The sequence below is a fragment of the Cygnus olor genome, chromosome 3, assembly GCF_009769625.2.
Source record: "Cygnus olor isolate bCygOlo1 chromosome 3, bCygOlo1.pri.v2, whole genome shotgun sequence".
Taxonomy (NCBI): domain Eukaryota; kingdom Metazoa; phylum Chordata; class Aves; order Anseriformes; family Anatidae; genus Cygnus; species Cygnus olor.
This window is the reverse complement of record NC_049171.1, coordinates 26,749,736-26,767,632: the sequence shown is the minus strand read 5'-3', so window position 1 is coordinate 26,767,632 and position 17,897 is coordinate 26,749,736. Positions and strand designations below refer to the sequence as shown.

General features: G+C 39.6%; 1 protein-coding gene across 1 annotated transcript in view; it reads left to right on the top strand.

The window, feature by feature from the left end:
• Positions 1–17,897, top strand: part of LOC121067794 (dystonin-like) — a 301,338-nt gene that overhangs the window by 2,062 nt on the left and 281,379 nt on the right. The window contains 1 exon segment of the mRNA XM_040552644.1: positions 13,484–13,672. Within this exon segment, the coding sequence (XP_040408578.1) occupies positions 13,484–13,672 (189 nt within the window).

The following is a 17,897-nucleotide window of genomic DNA, read 5'->3' as shown; positions in this document are numbered from 1 at the left end:
ACTTGTCTATCACGCAATAAAAAGCAGACGCATTCAAAATATTTCCTAGATATTTCCATTTACTGAACCATACTAGACCATACAGACCAAAAAGAACTATTGGATTCCTTCATAATTTTCTACATTATCTTTAAACAGAGTAGCGCCACTGCTAATGGTCTAAGCTGCCCGTTTAAGTAAGTGGTGGAGCTGTTTTCCCAATCATTATCTGATCATAAGCTTTTTATTCTTAAGAGAAAACGATGACTCATTTGACATCATTAAATTTTCATTTTCCAGTTGTTTTTTTTCAAGTAAAACCTTATTTTAATGAATCTGATTGAATTGATTAATAACAAATTACAGGCATGCTCTCATGAAAATATTGGCAACATTATTTGAAACAGAATTTGACATTCTCGTTCTATATCAGCACAAAATATTATGCGCTTCCAACTCCAATAGGATGTTAATGAAAGCAAAGCACGATACATGAAAATGTGGGCTTTGCATAGGTTTTTTATTTTTCCTCCAAAAATAAACATAGCATCCCAACTCCAAATTTTATAGCACAAGGTCCAGCTGCTAGCTTCCACTACGCTTAGCTGTTTGTCAGGTGCAATTATAAATGGTGTTCCTTGATGATGATAAAAGGTGATGAAAAAGAGTTTGGTGGTAAATAGCAGTGGGTTGGCATTCATCTCCTGAGAGCTGTGTTCAAATACGACTTGCATCGCACATGAACGTGCAGGTGGTCTAGTGGCACTGCACAGAGAATTATAATTGCGCTATCTACAGAGCGGTTGGCAATTCCTGCATGATTGGCTGCAAGCCAGGAAAGCCTTATATTTGGAAAAATAGATGTGTAGCAAATTTATGTTCAAGTTCCTTGCCAGAGCCATAGCTGTTGTGGTGCATGCCTACATTGTCTTTGTCTGTCTACAGCAGAGAACTATATTTAATCACGTTAGTCCTGAACCCCACATAAAAAAAAATTAAAAATAGTAAAAAGACCATGGAAGAGTAAATACTATATTTGAAAATGCATGTATGAGCCTTATCAGATATCCTGTTTTGAGTTTTATATGCCATTGGGCATTTAATCCACCATTACTTTGCTCATTTTTGTGAGTCTTGGTTTTGAGTGCCTCTGCGAAACCTGTCTCATTATTATACCGCAAAAGTCTATGCAGATATTCCTTACTGTAGAAGGAACTTGAAACACTTGACCCCCTGCCTCAAAAGGAGGTAAATTTGCATTGAGTTGTTATGAATATCAAGTAGGTTAAAGTCTGGCTTTGTTAAAGGTGCTTCATAACAGCAGAATTAACTAGCAAGAAGATGCAAGAGTTTACAAGATAGCACAGTTGTGTCTCCACCTCCCCACTAATATTAATTTCCTACCATCTGAAGTTTGTCAGACCTGTTTTTTATGTATTCTTTGTTTCAGTCCTTTAAGTTCTTTGTGACTATAACTGCTTTTAGGATTCCCCTCCATTTCTCAGGCATTAGAGATATTCCCTGAACTAAGACAAGAATCGCACCCAGAATAGTTAATGTTTCTAATCTGAGGTAGACCTAGATATGCCAGAGCTGTAAAGAAGAAAACAAGTAAATTTCCAGGAGAAATATTCATTGCTTACATGACAAATCAGACTTTGATGTAGCTATTTGAACTATTCTCTCCCTTCTTTATTTTGAGAATCAATTGCAGATTTTAATGTCTGTGCTGTACCAAAACCACACCAAAATAACAACTAACTCAGTGAGAGCGTTGCCAAAATAAGGACTACGATCCTTTTTTAAATTCCTTGCATATTGAAATATTTGATATTAGTGATCCAGTTACTTTTTGCTTCCCTTGTTCTCTGTAGGAGTTTGTTTCTTCATGAAGTATAGGAATTTTCTCTGAGTACTTTGGGGGTTTAAGTGTTTACCAGCTTCTACTTTACAAAGAGGTTTGAATGTTTTCTGTACTTTACAATTTAAAAGCATTGTTTAATGTGCTTGTGTTGCCACTTCTTGTGATTTCAGTTCCTTCCTGAATGAGTTTCCCTTATTTTCTAAGCCTCTGAAGTCATGGGATTATGTGAGATTTTTACCTTTCAATTAAAAAAAGAAGTAAGCTTCTAGCTCTTTTGCTTGCAGAGAGATCTTGAACGTACGCAGGTCAGAAGCTTCTCACAAGCTTTTAGAAGACTAGCCTGCTGCAAATGTCTGGCTAATAGAATTAATACAAATGGTACAATTCTTAAAACTTCATTATTCAAGGGCAAGAATTCGTGAATGGGTAGGTTCTCATTCAGGATTTTTAAGTAGTTGGCTTTTTATGGGATTGTTAAGGGATAATTGTGCTAATTGCTAAACCAGTTGCTGATGGTTATCATATTATTGGGAAAACATCCAATAGGTGTAGAAATCTTTAGCCTGAAATTCTCTCTCAGCTTTACAGTTTTCCCTTATCTCACCTTTTAAATTAGAAATACGACAATGTCAGGACCAGAAGGTCTCAGTGTCTGTGGGCAGTCAGGAACACTATGGTATCTTTTTCTATTTATTTTATTTTGACTCATATATTTTGGGCGAGCTTTATGTGAATGATTCCTCTGGGACCTGCAGGTATAATCCTGCTAGGAAGCAAATCCATACAAGTTTTACAGTCTGCTGTAAATCCCGACTTCACTTAAAACAGGTGCATGCCAGGTGGGACTAGTCACATGAGGAAACCAAACAGGAGTTGACCCTTTATGAAAAGGCTCTGGGGAGGGATGGCAGCATATATTAACCCCAGCTGTAGCAAAGGAATAACATTTTGTCATTTGGGTTTTGCAGACCTCATGTTTTCTATGTAGACTACTGAATAGTCGCTACAAGATTTCGTAGGTCAGCCAAGTCCGATGACGATTTTTAAGAGCAAACAAATTTGCTAACTCATCTATTGTCATACAATAAATAAGCTACAGCACAACAATTTCCAGTAAATGCATGTATTGACTTTGCCAACAATGGATGCCCAGAAAAGGTGTTCGTGTATTTATCCTTAAGCATAGCTTTGTCATAATTGTCCCTTCTTCTCAGGCTGATTGTGAGACAATTGCCTAAAAATACAGTTCTTGATATCTTACAAAACAATAATGAGTGGTCTTTGAAGACTTGTGCTATAATTCATCATGAACATTGTAGAGTTATTTATAAACTGCTCCAGATATGCTCTGCTCCACTGAAAAGAGAAATCAGCAGACCCTCGAAGATGGGTCTAAGCCTCTAATTTTCCTTTTCTGTTTGTTTGGAGGAAGTGCATTCAAAGACCTACGGAAACATACAGGGCTGTCCAGAAAAATACATTAATTCACCTATTCAAAGGCTGTCTCTTTGTCTTTGCATCAGTCTGAAAATGTTTTACCTTTGTGTTTGACATGTTTTTCCCCCAGGTTATCTAAACTGTTTTTCCATTAGTTCTCTTAAGAGTTAAGGAACAAGTTCAAGGGACAATAAATTGGAGACAAAAAGAAATGGTTTTCTTAGATGTATGAATGCACATGTATGGGAATGAATGGAGGTCTATGAATGCAGGTTGTACTGTATAAGGACAAGTCCTCCTATCCGTTTTTCATAACATGCCCCAAACAGAATAAGTCACACTGTGCTATCACATAGCAGCTATGTGTCAGCTTTTACCACTGAGTTTCTGCTATTGTACGTTGTCTGTCCATTACTGTTTGTTGGTTTTATTGACGGCAGAACTGTACTTGGACTGATGCTGGGCTGAGCTGTGAAGCAGCCTGCTTGGCAGTCCTATCACAAATTAGGTGGCAACTCCCCGGCTGCTGCAGCGAGGTCACTTGGGTTCCCAAACTAACTCTGCACGAGGTAACTCAGGTGCCTTTACTCTGCATTACAGCATAGTATAGAAATGCCCTATATGTTTCTGTAGCTACCTGGTTTCCTGCAGCTCTATTGAAGCTTCTGACGGTAGGCAGAGCATTGAAATGCTGAGGGGATCTCTTCTCAGCTCCATCAATCACTTGATAGAGTACTGACATCGTGTCACAGTCTGCATCCATGGGTAAGACATGGTCTCAACGCGCTGCGTATTGGGACCTGCATTCAAGTGAGCACATCCTCACGGCTCTGACAGGACAGGGATAACCACTGCATAAAGATCTGCTGCGTAATCAAAGTTCTTCTTATTTAATTTCCCATTAATACAGTCGTATCAACAGCCTCCTAGCTGTCATGTAGGTATTCACATACTTAGGTTAGGGCTTGGTGTCCCCTGCTCTCTCTGCAAATGTAGGTTTTAGTGGTGGTTGCAGCTTCAGGTATGTTGTATGCCAGTTTGCAGTTGACAGTCCTGGTGCACGCAAGCACCTGCTTGCAAGCAAGCAGAGCCCTGGTTTTAAGGGGCTGCAGGTGGAGCACGGCTTGTCTGCATCTGTCTGTACCCATGTGCTGAATGGGAACTGTCATCTTCTGGCTGAAGCTATCTTCACACTGAAACTGTGAATTAAAATAGCTGAGGCCATACCTGTGGTGACCACGCGTATTACCACATCAGCTGGAGAAACGACTCTTCTTGTACAGACAGAAAGGATCGTGCAGGGGTCCACAGACCACATGCCGCTCAGAAAAGCCTAACCATCTACACCAATTCTCGGTTACTGTGGTTAGATTGTAAGAGCGACAGGTCGGGTTGTGGATGCACTTTCAGAAATAGCTCAGTACTGAGCTGAGGCTGAGGCTATCCGATGAAAGAAAGCAGTGCGTGGACAGGGTAGCACTACCCTCGGGGCTGTTCCAGCTCCTGGACTATTGTACGTGTTTTCCTAGGGCATGGAAATGCCACTTGTGGGCTTTTTGAAAGAGAGGCCCCATGGATGTGCTATGGAAGACCGTGCTGAGGGTAGGGTCACTTTGCTCTTCTCATGCAGAAGCAGGTTCAGTTGAGCTTGGCTTGTTAGGCTCAGCCATGCCAAAAGTGAACAGATCCAGAGCTGCGGCTTCCCAACCTGCCCCCATGCTGCGTGGTGCGGAGGGCATATCGGGCCCCAGCCCTGGCTCGAGGAGGAGTGCTCAGGCTCCTCCATGTTTCCTGGACGAGGACTTAGCACTGTGTTGCAGAGATGCTCACACCCACTGCTTATACGGCTCATCTTGACCTAGCGCTAGCTTGCCCGGTCATATTTGAGTTGATTCCTCATGCTTCTCGTTCACCTGGGAGCTGTGTGCCTGGGTGCCTGTTATCTCGGTGCTTCTTCTGTCCAAAGCCTCCGAGCCCCAGCTGTGCTCCCTTGTGCCCTCCGGCCCTGCATCAAGGAGAGGCAGTGGCTGGCTCTTCCTGACTCATCAGCAGCCGTGAAACACGAGTTACGGCTGAAGGGTGAAAATACCATGTCAGCTACAGGAACTAACTGCAGCTGACATTTGGGCAAAGACACGTTTCTCGCAGCTCGTGCCAACGTCCTTATCGCCCCCGTCCACTCAGCGGTTTGAACGACAGCGCTCAGCTTCAGTAGTGCAAACGGGAAGGGAAGCACAGATCTTACGGAGCTTAATTTATGGATATCTAAACTACGCTGAAATGCATAATCATGTCAGATTGAGGTATTATATTTATCCTCCTCCTTTGTTCTAGAGAGAACAAAATGATACAACTAGGTCAAGGCACCGTTCCCTTCTGATCTGCCGCTGCCACCTTCATGCGTGTAAAGTGCAGCTGGAGTCGGAAAGTGACTTTGCAAGAACAGCATCCTCTTACACAGCGGGATAAGCTCCCTGTAAGCATTTACAGCTTACAGTCTGCAGAGCTGTTCAGCTGACCCGGTGTAGGTGCCGGCCTTAGGAGAAGCTGAATAGGACTTCAAGCCTCACTGACTCTGTTGACTGAATTTTTCATTGGCTGTAGTAGGATCTTAGACTAGCTCCAGGAGAAAATGTTGGTATCTGCATCTAGGTATCTTAATAGATACCCGAATTCCTCCCCAGCTATCTTCATTTTCATACATATATATATGTATGCCTATTAAATCTCTCATTTGTCATGCATCTGTTTTACACTTGACACCTGTCTTCACGTGCTGAGGTGGCATAAATTCTCTCTCCAGTTTGCGCTCCAAACAAGTGCACTGGACAGATGAGTGATTTCTTTCTATTAGATGTTGTGCAGCCATTGTGTGATTTAGCAATCTGTGTTACTTCTTACTCTCCTTCTTACTGCATTTTCAATATTTAAAAGGTCATTTTCCTAGTTAATTGCTCCTGGTAGGCTCAGGATATATACCATCCAAGCTGAGGAGAAACGATGAGGTGGAAAAGAGGGAAAGCAGAAGGGGAAAAGGGACATGCTTGGGAAATGTGCTGGTATATTCTAAATGCCATTGGCCCTTGCAGACCACTGATCAAGCAGTACTCTGATTTATTTTTGTTCTTAGAGAATTGTTCTGTTCCTCCTGTAGGCTTGTGGTGCCCCGAGGTAATAGGGAAGGAACTGGGACAAGCTATCACAAAGGCAAGACAGCAGTGGAGGGTTGCAAGCCTTCTTGTTAGGGAATCTGAGAGAACAGGCCAGCTTCTGTGGTTTATAGATTTAGACAGGGAAGAGTATTTAAAGGGTATCTTGAGGCATGACTGGGGACACTGGTTATTTGCTTACACAACATCAAGTTTTTCTATCAAATCTTACTTGCTCTGATAGGAATCCTAACCCCGTGATTAAACAAACAACAACAACAAAACATGTGAAACAGCAGTGTGATACAGCAGGGGTTATTAAAAGTTACATTCTCAATTCACATTTAAACCCTGGGATCAAACAAAGGCTTTTATGTATACACTTGGGGGCCCATTTAGGAGCTGGAAAGCAGGTTATTGGTATTGTATTTCATGAACCCAGTTTGAAAAGTAATCTTGCTCAGGTTACGTAAAAGACAATAGCTCGTAATCCCCTTTGAATGTTTGGGTTTATCTTGGAAAATTGAATATTATATGACACATGCCAAATCATAGTCTTCAATATTCGAGAAATAGTTCCTGCAGTGTTTGGAATTTAGGCTTTAGAGGATAAGAATAATATCTCCTAAAATAAATTGAATACATGCAAAGAAGCATCAGTGAAAGCTTGTTAATCAGGGAGTGGAAACTGAACGTGAAATCTTGCATTTAATGTTTTAACTCTTGATTCAGGTCTTTATAGGGATAACCCTGAGCTAAGATTAAAGAAAAAGGTCAATAGAAGCATCAAAAAAATTTTTTTTTAAATTGCATTGTATTTTTTGAGAGCTGTTAGAACCAAGAAAGAGCAAATACCGTTGCTCCCTCTGTGTGTGTTTGTGAGGTAATATGCTGAGTGAAAGCAGGCAGTCTTCCTGCTATAGAAAACTAAGACCCAGCCTTAATTAGCAGTTTTTATTGTTAGACAAGATGTGTTACTAGTTTGGAGGACTTAGTTTGAATCCTGGATTTTCAGTTGACTTTTCAGGACTGGCAATTAAATAGTTACCCTTTTTGTTGTTGTTGTTCTGTTTTGTTTCTTTATTAGTTTGTAAACTGAGGATATTTGACATGGAAGTAACCATGGGAGAAGAAGGGAAATAACACGGTCTTGGTCACTTTCAAAGTTAAAGGTGGTCTTACAACACAGATGCATATAAACATACGTATGTAGGTGAAGCAGAAATACTCTCCAAAGCTCGCTCTCTCAGCCTGCAGGGGAATTTAATACAATAAATTGATTTAATGTTTAATTAAACCTGCTTTTTGAGTTCCAGTAGCCAGGTCAGCTATAGGGTTGGGTTCTATTTTAGCCTGTCTGCAAACAGCTTAAAACTCTGGCATCTTGAGAGGGGCTCTGGTGCTGTGCATACTGATGTCCCCAGGCCGCGAGATGTTGGAGGTTGCATATACATGAAAGTTCCCAAGCTTTAAGCAGACGGTAACTGACAATTCAAAGACTGTTTCCTGAGGCCATTAATTGACAAGGGTAGTAGATGACAATTCTCATGCACACACAGCCGCTGTCAAAAAAAAAAGCAAGCACTCAAGGTTGGATATCCTATCTGAGCTTCCTTTGGTTTTGATGTTCATTAGTGTACTTGCTAAAGTGCATTTATCTAGGGAACTCACTTAAAAATCTGTAAAGGCATTTGCCAATACAGTTGAGTTGCGTTGTCATTCCTGCTATGAAAAGCTGCTTACTGCTGACTGGCAGTTTTTCTGCAGTTTACCGAAGCTCTGCCAGAAGGTAAACTGGGTCACAGTCCAGTATCTGCTGAGGGTAACGCAGCTGGACTTCCTGTAAAGCACTCGGATTTCTCTTAATGCCTGGTGACTCTGAAAACACATACCTGTTGGAAAGATGGGGTTACAAGAACTCAGACTCTTGACATATTTTGCATAAAGTACAGATTGGGAAAAAATGAAGGATCAGTAATTTTGTTTTATCAAGCATAAAAATAGATAACATGATAAAAGCAGTAGGGATAGTAAAAAAAAAAACAACAACTAGAATAGAGGGAAAAAGGATCTGGTGAATTACAGAATAGCACATCAAAGGAGTGGAGCAGTCAAAGATTCAAGTCACCAAAGCAATAATGCACTCATGAGATAGCACTGCTGTGTTCATATGGCTCTATTAAAGTAGCAGCTGAAGAACTAAAAAGAGATACAGAAAAATAAAGAAAGAGAAAGGAAAAGAAAAAGGTTTACCACATTATCCAAAATGTCCCCATCTGTAAATAAATATAAATAAAAGCAAAAATTAAACAAGTTGTTTAGAAAGTTTCAATTACTTTTTTTTCTGTATTAATGGTCTTGTAATGGAAATAGGGGGAATAGGCAGTGACCTGACAAAGCCTGCAGCGTGTCACGTACTTGGCTATCAAACACCAGACCACACCAAAGAAATTCTGAAGAACAGGACAAATGAATACATGTGCTGTTCAATGTTAATAAATGGGATGCTGGGCATATTACAGGAAAAAGTGATGTATACACTTTATAATAAAGTTTTAAGTTTATGGTCTCCAGAAAGAGCGTTTTGAATTACTCTTGATAATTCAGTGATGAGCTTTGTTGGATGTATAGCTTGATCAAAAAACAAGATGGAATGGGAAATATTTAAACAGAATAGAAAATCACACAATACTATTATATTTACATCAGTAATACTAATTTATAAGAACACAGTGCTGAATGGGGATCCAGCAAGGATTATGTCTGTGAATAAGTACGTGTAAAAATCTCAGACAAAAAAAGCGGTGCAAGGGAGTGGAATTATTTCATGTAGAGAGAGGAAAAATATATGAGAAGATGAATATCATACAGAAGGCAGACTGCACCCTTCGTGTGATCATCATAGGTCAGATCCATCCTGTCTAATTTTGGACACTTGCAGCATCGATTGTCTGAGAGCGAAGCAGTCAGCCTGGGCTGCCTTTATGGCCAGCGGAGGGGAGCCGTCGCCGTTCTTCTGACCTGCTGGCTCCAAAGGGAGCCCGGGGAGCTCTGCTGAGAGGGATCCCACACTGTGTTTCTGTACACAAGTCAGGCACAGAATCAGAGGTGTGAAGCTAAAATTTGGCAGGATAAGAAGATTTATTTATTTATTTTTTTTAAACTGAGCATCTTGCTGTGGAATTCATTTTACACGACCAGTCGGTTGTGCACACTGGAGCACGGTGCCCAGATTTGGAGCATTCATCACTGGGTAGGATGAAAAGACGGGCACAAAAGGTCTATTCAATATTACCATACTTCATTCCAGAAAAAAACAACTTGTAGAGAAGACATAAAAGGATTAATTCACAAAGTTCAGCTAAAAGGCAGATCTTCCTAGCCTCCTTCCAGAGGCAGAAATGCTCCCTTGAGGGAGTTAACCAGAAGGATGAGCATGAGTGATTTTGGAGAGAAGATAATCCCAAATCGTTCTTGTTTCTTGTCTCCCTCTATGATACCTAAAACTGGTTCTGGTGGTCATTTGAGTTCTTTAAGGAAGAATATCCTGGGGTGTAAATCCATGCCCTTTGTGTGGTTATTTTAGTATTTAGAAGAAAGGAGAGTTAAAAAAAAAACACAAACGTGAATTTGAAGTTGTACTTGTTTGGTTTGTTGTGTCGTAATTTTGTAGGGATAAAAAATGAGTCAGGCAGCAGGGTCTAGGAACAGCTCACTCTCAACGCAAAGAACGAGAAAAGGTTTGTCACTGTCCAGTGACACAGCATTCACACGACACCCGAAACTACCAATTGCTTATCGGTGTTACAGCAGCCTCGTATTGCCTGGTTGATCTTAAGATCTCTAGAATTTCCTCAGTGATTTGGTGTCAGATGGTGTACTGTGTGTCCCCCTGAATATTTTGTATTACGTTTCTGCTCTCCTGTGTGAGCTCTGTCTTACTGCACAGATACTTTTGTTATTTTCACTGTATTTTTATTTTTTTTAATTTTGATTGCTATGTTAGTATGACAAGTTTTCAACTATTTTCAACTTTGGGTTCAACTGAAGGGTAAGAAATGCAGGTGACGCGCTGAGCATCTGTTCCTTTAGCTGTTGAAGGCATCACTGGCTGCTCTGGTTTTGCACTGAGCCTGGGAGTAGCGGCTCCCATGCATTACATCATTTTTGAGTCATTTCTGCATTTTTGATTGCCAGATTTTGAAATCTTCCAGATTTGGGTTTTTGCTCTGGCAAAGTCTCGTTGCAGAAATGAGTAAGCATTTCAGGTTTTGGCCTAAGGACTCTGCCCTCGTAACATCATCTTTGTTGATAAGGAATTAATTTTCTACCTGAAATCATGATCCTTGGCCTTTATCGCATTATAATCCTCTCCAGAGCGACCATTTGTGATACTGCAGACAGATTATGACTTCAAGTAAAGAATAAGCTGCAGCAGTAGAAGCAGATGAGCTCTTAAAGAGATAAAGATCCCATTTTCTCGCTAGTAATAAACAGCAAAACAGAAAAAAATCTAGAAAATACAACGGAGAAGTACTGTCCATAAACAGACTTTTCTGGAAGTCACAAGTGACTTTTTAGAACTGAAGCACAATACTCAATTAGTAAACCCTGAAGTATTTTGGAGTGAAGTCATTCAGTGAGAGACCCACATACTTAAATCCCTATTTGGCATGTGTCTCTAAGCACTTTTAGAGCTGCTTAGCTTCTACCAAATTCTTCTGTTACGTAAACATACTTTCCCAAAGAGTTTTATCTAGCTAATGGGGATGGGAGTGTGGTAGGGGAGCGTCTGAAGTGTCGCGTACGTAACCAGGCTTCACCCAGTAGCCATTATCTGTGAATGAATCACAATCTGTTTAACATTTAGAAAATCAAAATAGATTTGCTGGGTATTTTGGTCTCTTAAAGAGGATTTTCTTTTACTGTGGAATAATCCCTGATGCACACTAACATTTTTTCAGATTTTTTCTTTTTTTTTTTTGCAACAAGTAAGCTCCGTAAGAGTAGTTGTATTTTTCCCTGTTATCCTGAATGTCTTGGTACCATGGATATGCACTGTGAGTATCTGTTCACAGTGTGTAGAGAAAAAGGAGCAACAGCTTTTCCCATTGCAGTAGTATGATGGAGCGTCTCACAGATTTACATCTTTGAATGTTTAGAGATGTTCCTAGATCTTCCGCAGGTCTGTTGGGTGCAGGAGCTTTCCTGCTGCTTGTCTTGGCTGATATGGGCAAGGTCCTGCATCCATGAAGGATACTGGGAATCAAAGTTGGGTCCTAAATACAGCCTGAACAGCTCTCTTGCTTCAGTGGTATAAGGAGGGATTGTATATCAGGATACAGGAAATTTTGGTTATATCTTTTCATCATGTGTGTTTCATAGCCTTGATTCTGCACATGTATGAACTTAAACCTCTGGTATGGACTAAGTAGAGCTGGACTCGATTCCTGTCCAGGAGCAGAAGGTTGCTACAAGAAGTTAGATCAGCATACAAGCTCTGATGCTTCATCTTGGCACTTCAGTCTTTTCACATCATGTTGCATGCTATATACATCTGTAGTAGCTACTAGCATGTGTACGTAAATGTGTTTGTGTGTTTTGGCTGTTACTTGATGGAGCATACCTTTAAAGAACTAAACCAACTGCCTGTCTCTTGTAGTGCCCAGAATAGACTGCATCTCTCTCCCCTTGCAGTGGCATGAACATTAGACGAATAAATCCAATTTGCACAGGGAGCTATGCAGCTGACTTTTCATTACTTCAATCTATGACCATAACAACATTTGAGCATAGTTTTTCTATGCCGATTTCCTAATTAAAAAATAAGGAAGGAGGAAAAAAAAACCATCAGGTTTACAAGGAAATGTATTGCTTCCCCTAGTTTTCAACTGGCTGGAGCTCAGGACATTGAAATTCACAGCATAGATGGCTTCAGTTTTAGCTAAAATCCCTATTTGTAGCAGTTGCATTGTTTATATGGACCAGTCATTTCTGAGCGCTGGGTTTGCTGAAAACGGACTTTGGTGGAAATATTTTAGTGGAAGGAAAAAGAAAGTAGAAAAATAGGAACTGTTGCATCTATTCTTGATTTTGAAAGGGAATGGAGCCCTTGAACTGCAGACTGTCACCAAGGACGTAGATTTGGCCCATTTATTCTGAAAGCTGATAGGACCAAGAAAATGAAACTCTTATTTACAACCTGGCCAGGTTTAATATCAACCAACATTGCGTTCAGTACAGATGACGCATGGCAGGCTCCTGCATGCTCATGGTGATTGGTGCAGAGGGAACCTAGTGAAATGAGAAAATGCTCTGTGTAAATGCTCTGCAGGTAGCAATACAGGGCGTGCATTGTACTTGTTGCCATTAAGTAAATGAAATTCTGTAAGGCTGAGAGGTTCTGGATGATGTTCAAAGGTTTTCACAGCAAACCTCTATAAAGCATTTGTGAAGGGCAGCTTTTCCTGAGATTATTAATTTGGCCAACTATGCATGCATTTCCCAGACAATAGCAAAAGACAGATGTCTCTCTTAATTATTTTATTCCAAATGGCAAGGTCTCCCCCCAGATCTAGCAGCATCAGGACTCTTAACAGGAACAGTTAGTCATCGTTGTGTTGCTAGCTACTGATTTTTCTTCACTTTAATTCTCAGAAAAGAAAATGGGTATTTTCTGCTCACACTCCCTAAAACAATTTCTCTTGAGGCAGTGAATGAACCTGGAAAATTTTAATTATAAATTTTATATTATAACTATTCAGTTACAACTAACTAAAAGTGTGGGCTTATAAAGAAAAGCCACAGGAGTTACTGCTACTAGCTGTGTCAATAATATACATAACTGAGAAGTATAAAATAAATGTGTCATTTGCAGCACTTGACACCATCTCTTTATTGTTACATGCAGTATATATGGGTATTATACTAATTTAAGATGAGCATGCTTGTACCTCAAGTCCTTGTAATTGTTAAGGTCCTCTGTGATTTCTCTGTTGTTACGTGGCTCCATTCTGTGAGGTGTCAAACACGATGATTGCTTTTTTGGTTACAGGGCTTTAGATCAAGTCCTCGTCATGCCAGAAGACGTGTAGCACCTCGCCTTGAGGAAACACAACCTCTAGTGGAAGCTCACCACCTAAGCGAGCAGGAAACCTCTGTAAGAAAAAGGAAAATCAAGAAAAGCAGCCGAGTACAACCAGAATTCTATCATTCTGTTCAAGTCACCCCAACTCGAAAACCTGTAAGTATTCTACCTTTAGGGATAAATAGCACTGAAAGTATATTATAGAGGCATGTAATGTAATTCTGATTTTTGGGCCATCCATATGCTGTTCCTCAATTTTAAAAAGCTTTTCAGTTTTCATATTCAGTGAGTCTAGATATAAGTGGGTTAGGCTATATTTAACATTGATTTGTAACTCTAAAATATCCAATTTTGAAGAGGGTTTTTTCAACTTTGATTTTGATTTAATGTTCAGTCAATAGTCAATATTCATATATTTCATTTGATAGTTTTACACTGATAGTATTTAACAGATTTTTATAGCACATTATTGAAATTCCTCACCCAGATTTATCAGAGATTCTATGTACTGAACCCAATTTATATTAAATCTCATTACTGCATACAATTTTTGAGATCTCTTCTGCTTTATACAGTCTTTACAATCTTTCTGCTCAACAAGAATTGAATTGTAATTGCTCTTTGCTCTTCAGCTAGATCTATATATACACAGTTCTTTTAATATTGACGTCCTACTTTTAGTGACGAAATATGACTATTCATTGAAACATTTGTACAGTTCATAATGTGAATGCATATAAAGTTACTTCCTGCTGACATAATGCATTTCTCTTTTTTAATGAGAGTTCACCGCTTTGATGCATTTGCTGACTAACCTATCTGTACCAATGTTAAGGGGCTTGAACTACTTCAAGTACTGCTTCAAGAACTACTACTACTACTACATTAAGCCAGTATTATTAAAAAGGTAACCACTGAGCATACCATAATAAAGATTGTCTCAAGGTTGCACCAGCCTAACTGAACCTTCCTGGGTTTCTGTTAACTCAGCACCAAGAATTATCAGTAAGGTCTGAAGTTGGTTTGAAAAAGAGCATTCCCTGGTGGAAATACGTTGTCTGCGAGAGCAAGAAACTTCTGCCTAGAAAAAAACGCCAGAGCTGCAGATGCCAGCCAGAATTGTTACCTGTTACCTTATGCAGTTAGTTTTTCTGCTTTCACTTTGCTGCTCCCCAGTTTTCTCTGTTCTCTCATGCTTCTGCTTCTCCGTTATTTGTTTTACTCTGCTGCTGTTCTTATTGTGCAGTTTGATCTGGCTGATTTGTCTTCTCCTCTTCTTAAAACATGTTCCTTTGCCTCTTTGCTGTGTCCTTTCACTCCCATCCGACCTTGCTCTCCAGACTGCTTTGTCTGACTCCGTTGTTCTTGTTAGGCCTCCAGCCTCTAACTATGCTCTTGTCTGTTCATTACTTGCTTATCATCCTTTCCTTTGTTGTCCTTCTTTCCTCTCTTCCATCTCCTTTACTATTTTCCACTCCACCCCTGTTTTTTGCATTCTCTTTTTGTGTGATTCTTCTTAATTTTCTTCCATAGTAGGCAGGTGCTGAAGGTAGGCTCACCTGTACCTGCTGCGGTTATTTCCAGCTGCTGCTGACTACCAGAATGGGGAAAAAAAGCAACAAGTGGTGCTAAATTACAGAGCTAAAACTGTGGAAATGGTTTAGGCAGCAGAACAGGCTCTGAAGAGTGGCTTAGTGAGGCTAACAAAGCCCTGCTTTTCCCCTAAATCAAACACGTCGGAGACTTCAGGACCGGCAAAGATAAAGAACAGAAAGCCTGGAAAGTTGCTGTATAACTTCAGTTTCATATTGATTCATGGGTCTATGCTGTATTTGACAAGACCTAGCACCGAAACAATAATAAAACCCAGGTTTAGAGAAAACTTCTCTCAGAGCTGTCAGCATTATGTCACTATCTGGAAATTGCTTTTGCAGTACATCTCTTACGCAGTGTTATACAGGTCTTCTGATAGCGTTTCGTTCTAAAGCCTTAATGAACTCACATCATACAAAAAAGAATATATCATTATCTTTATTAGACTATGATCCAGAAAGCATAAGTTACTGATTTCATTCCTTATGGACATTTTAAGTTATTCTCAATGTATTATTAACGTCATGGTGATAGTGTGAGTAAGGTTCATGCCATGACAAATCTCTGCAGCATTGCAAAGTTTCTCAGAATCACAATGTCATCCATCCCTCAGTTCAGCACAGCTTTGTTCAGCTTTGTCTTGACATCTCGAATATGAGACTTTTGGCCCTTGCCTTTGCACAATTTTATGTGACTCGGTGCCAGAAATGCTCTTGTTAGCCTGCATATTTTTCGCCATTATTTTTTCCTGTTATTCCTAGCTCTACCCACTTGAGCCACTTTAAATAAATCATCTGTTGCCTTGATGTTTACACTATGGAACTACTTGTAGGCAGATATGGCTATATCCTGCTTAGTCATTGCTTGAAAAAATGATGTATGATGTCTGCTAATCAAAAGATATAATTTCTCCTCAGAAAACATTTATCTTTCTGATTGTGTTGCTTTTTGTCTATTTCTGCTTTTTCATCCCTATATTTTGCAGAGAGAGAAGGGTATTTCCAAAGCAATTATGAAACAGCCTTATGGGAAGATGTTTCTTTAGTCCAGGAAATTTTTGCTTAATTAGCCTTAAAGTATGTTAGCCTGTTTTGCTGCTGTGTTAAGATATACACTTAAACATTTTTCAGATATTTCTTTATTTTTTTTGTTGGATGTTTAGATGCTAGGTATTCCTGCTATTTCAGGCTATTTTGTAGTTACTTGATATTATTGTATCTAAATCTTGTTTTTGCAGTTTCCTAGCCATGACTATAATTATCTCAATTTGCCTGGATTATTTCTCACTTCCTGCGTAGTAATCTGAGATCTTTCCAGTATCGTGTCAGAACTAAACTAGGTGTAATTGTGTGTATGGGAGTAATCCCACTGAATACAATTTTCTCAATGAAAATCAACATGAGTAGATGCTTGCAGAAATAGAGCATTAGTTTCTTCTGAAATTCTTATTATTTTTTATACTTTCCAGGACATTAATGAAGCTGTTAAATACATTTTGGCCAAAAAGTGATCCTTACAAGACAGAGTTCATACCCCTTCAACTTCATTTCATTCATCTTACTGCAGTGCAACATCAGCATAATGTTGTGTAGCTTACCTCTTCTATGACACGGTGTTAAATCTCATGCCCTGTAGGTCTTCTCCTCGTTGGTAGCTGCGTTATTTGTGCTGACATTCCGTATAGGTGACACTTTATGTCAACTTCACACCAAGGAGAGTACAGATATCTATTACTGAAATGTGCTTTGAATTTTTGAACACAATGGAGGACTCGTGAGAAGCACGACTGTGATCTTTAAATTAGCGTGACTTCAGGGAAGTCAAAGGAGCCATACATACAGGTAGCTGATTCTGTATGGTAGTTAAATTTTCTGAAGGTGCAGAAGGATGTGCAAAAAAGATCCTTGCTGTCTAGCAATACTTCTCCAGGGCAAATTTTAAACTGTTAAAATGGTGGGGTTTTATTATGTTTTGCAAATATTATCTGTATTTTACATAGTGGCCCAATCTGAAGCAAGAGTGTAAAACTCTGTAAATTGTTAATACTTTTTTTTTTTTGCCTGTGATGGCCTGGAACCAAACGATGACCCTGAGTTTGTGTAAAGATACCTGGCTTCTGTGCTGTGAGGTCAGTCAGACATACACTTCTGCCAGTTCTAATCTCACCTGTGTTTCTAAGTACATAGCTGAAATGAGATGCTGTCAAAGCAGTGTCTTTTGACATCTTCATTGTTAAACAGTTTGAAGGGCTTCTAAATTGCCTGACTCATGCAGCCACCCAGATTATTTAAGATGTTGAGATGTAGTACCAAAATTTGCACTTGCATATGTCATAACAGTATTGCTACAAGTGGCAGACGAGACTATGGAGCCTGGGGCATAAATAAGCCTGGTGCCTCCACTTTCAGATGCACATATAAAAAGTCTACTGATGTAAGCAGCCTCATTTGGCTCCACTGAGACTCCCGTGACTGAAGTGAAACTTACACTGTAAAAAGTCTGATTATACAAACTTGAAAGCAAAGTTAATCAGTTTATAATGTATCTGAAACTGTGAGCTGTCGTATCTAGTCTTATTCAGCTATCCTGATTTTTGCTTTTATGTGTTTAAGCCTTCAAATTTATGAGAAAAAAACAGTATTAAAATATTCTAAGAAAAACGTGATTTTTTTTAAACGTCTGATACAAAATCATTTATAGAAGTCTCTATATTAATTGACACTTGGGTTACTTGAGATGAAATATTTCATGTGGGTAAAATTGTTCTGAAGGGCTCTTTACGTGGTGG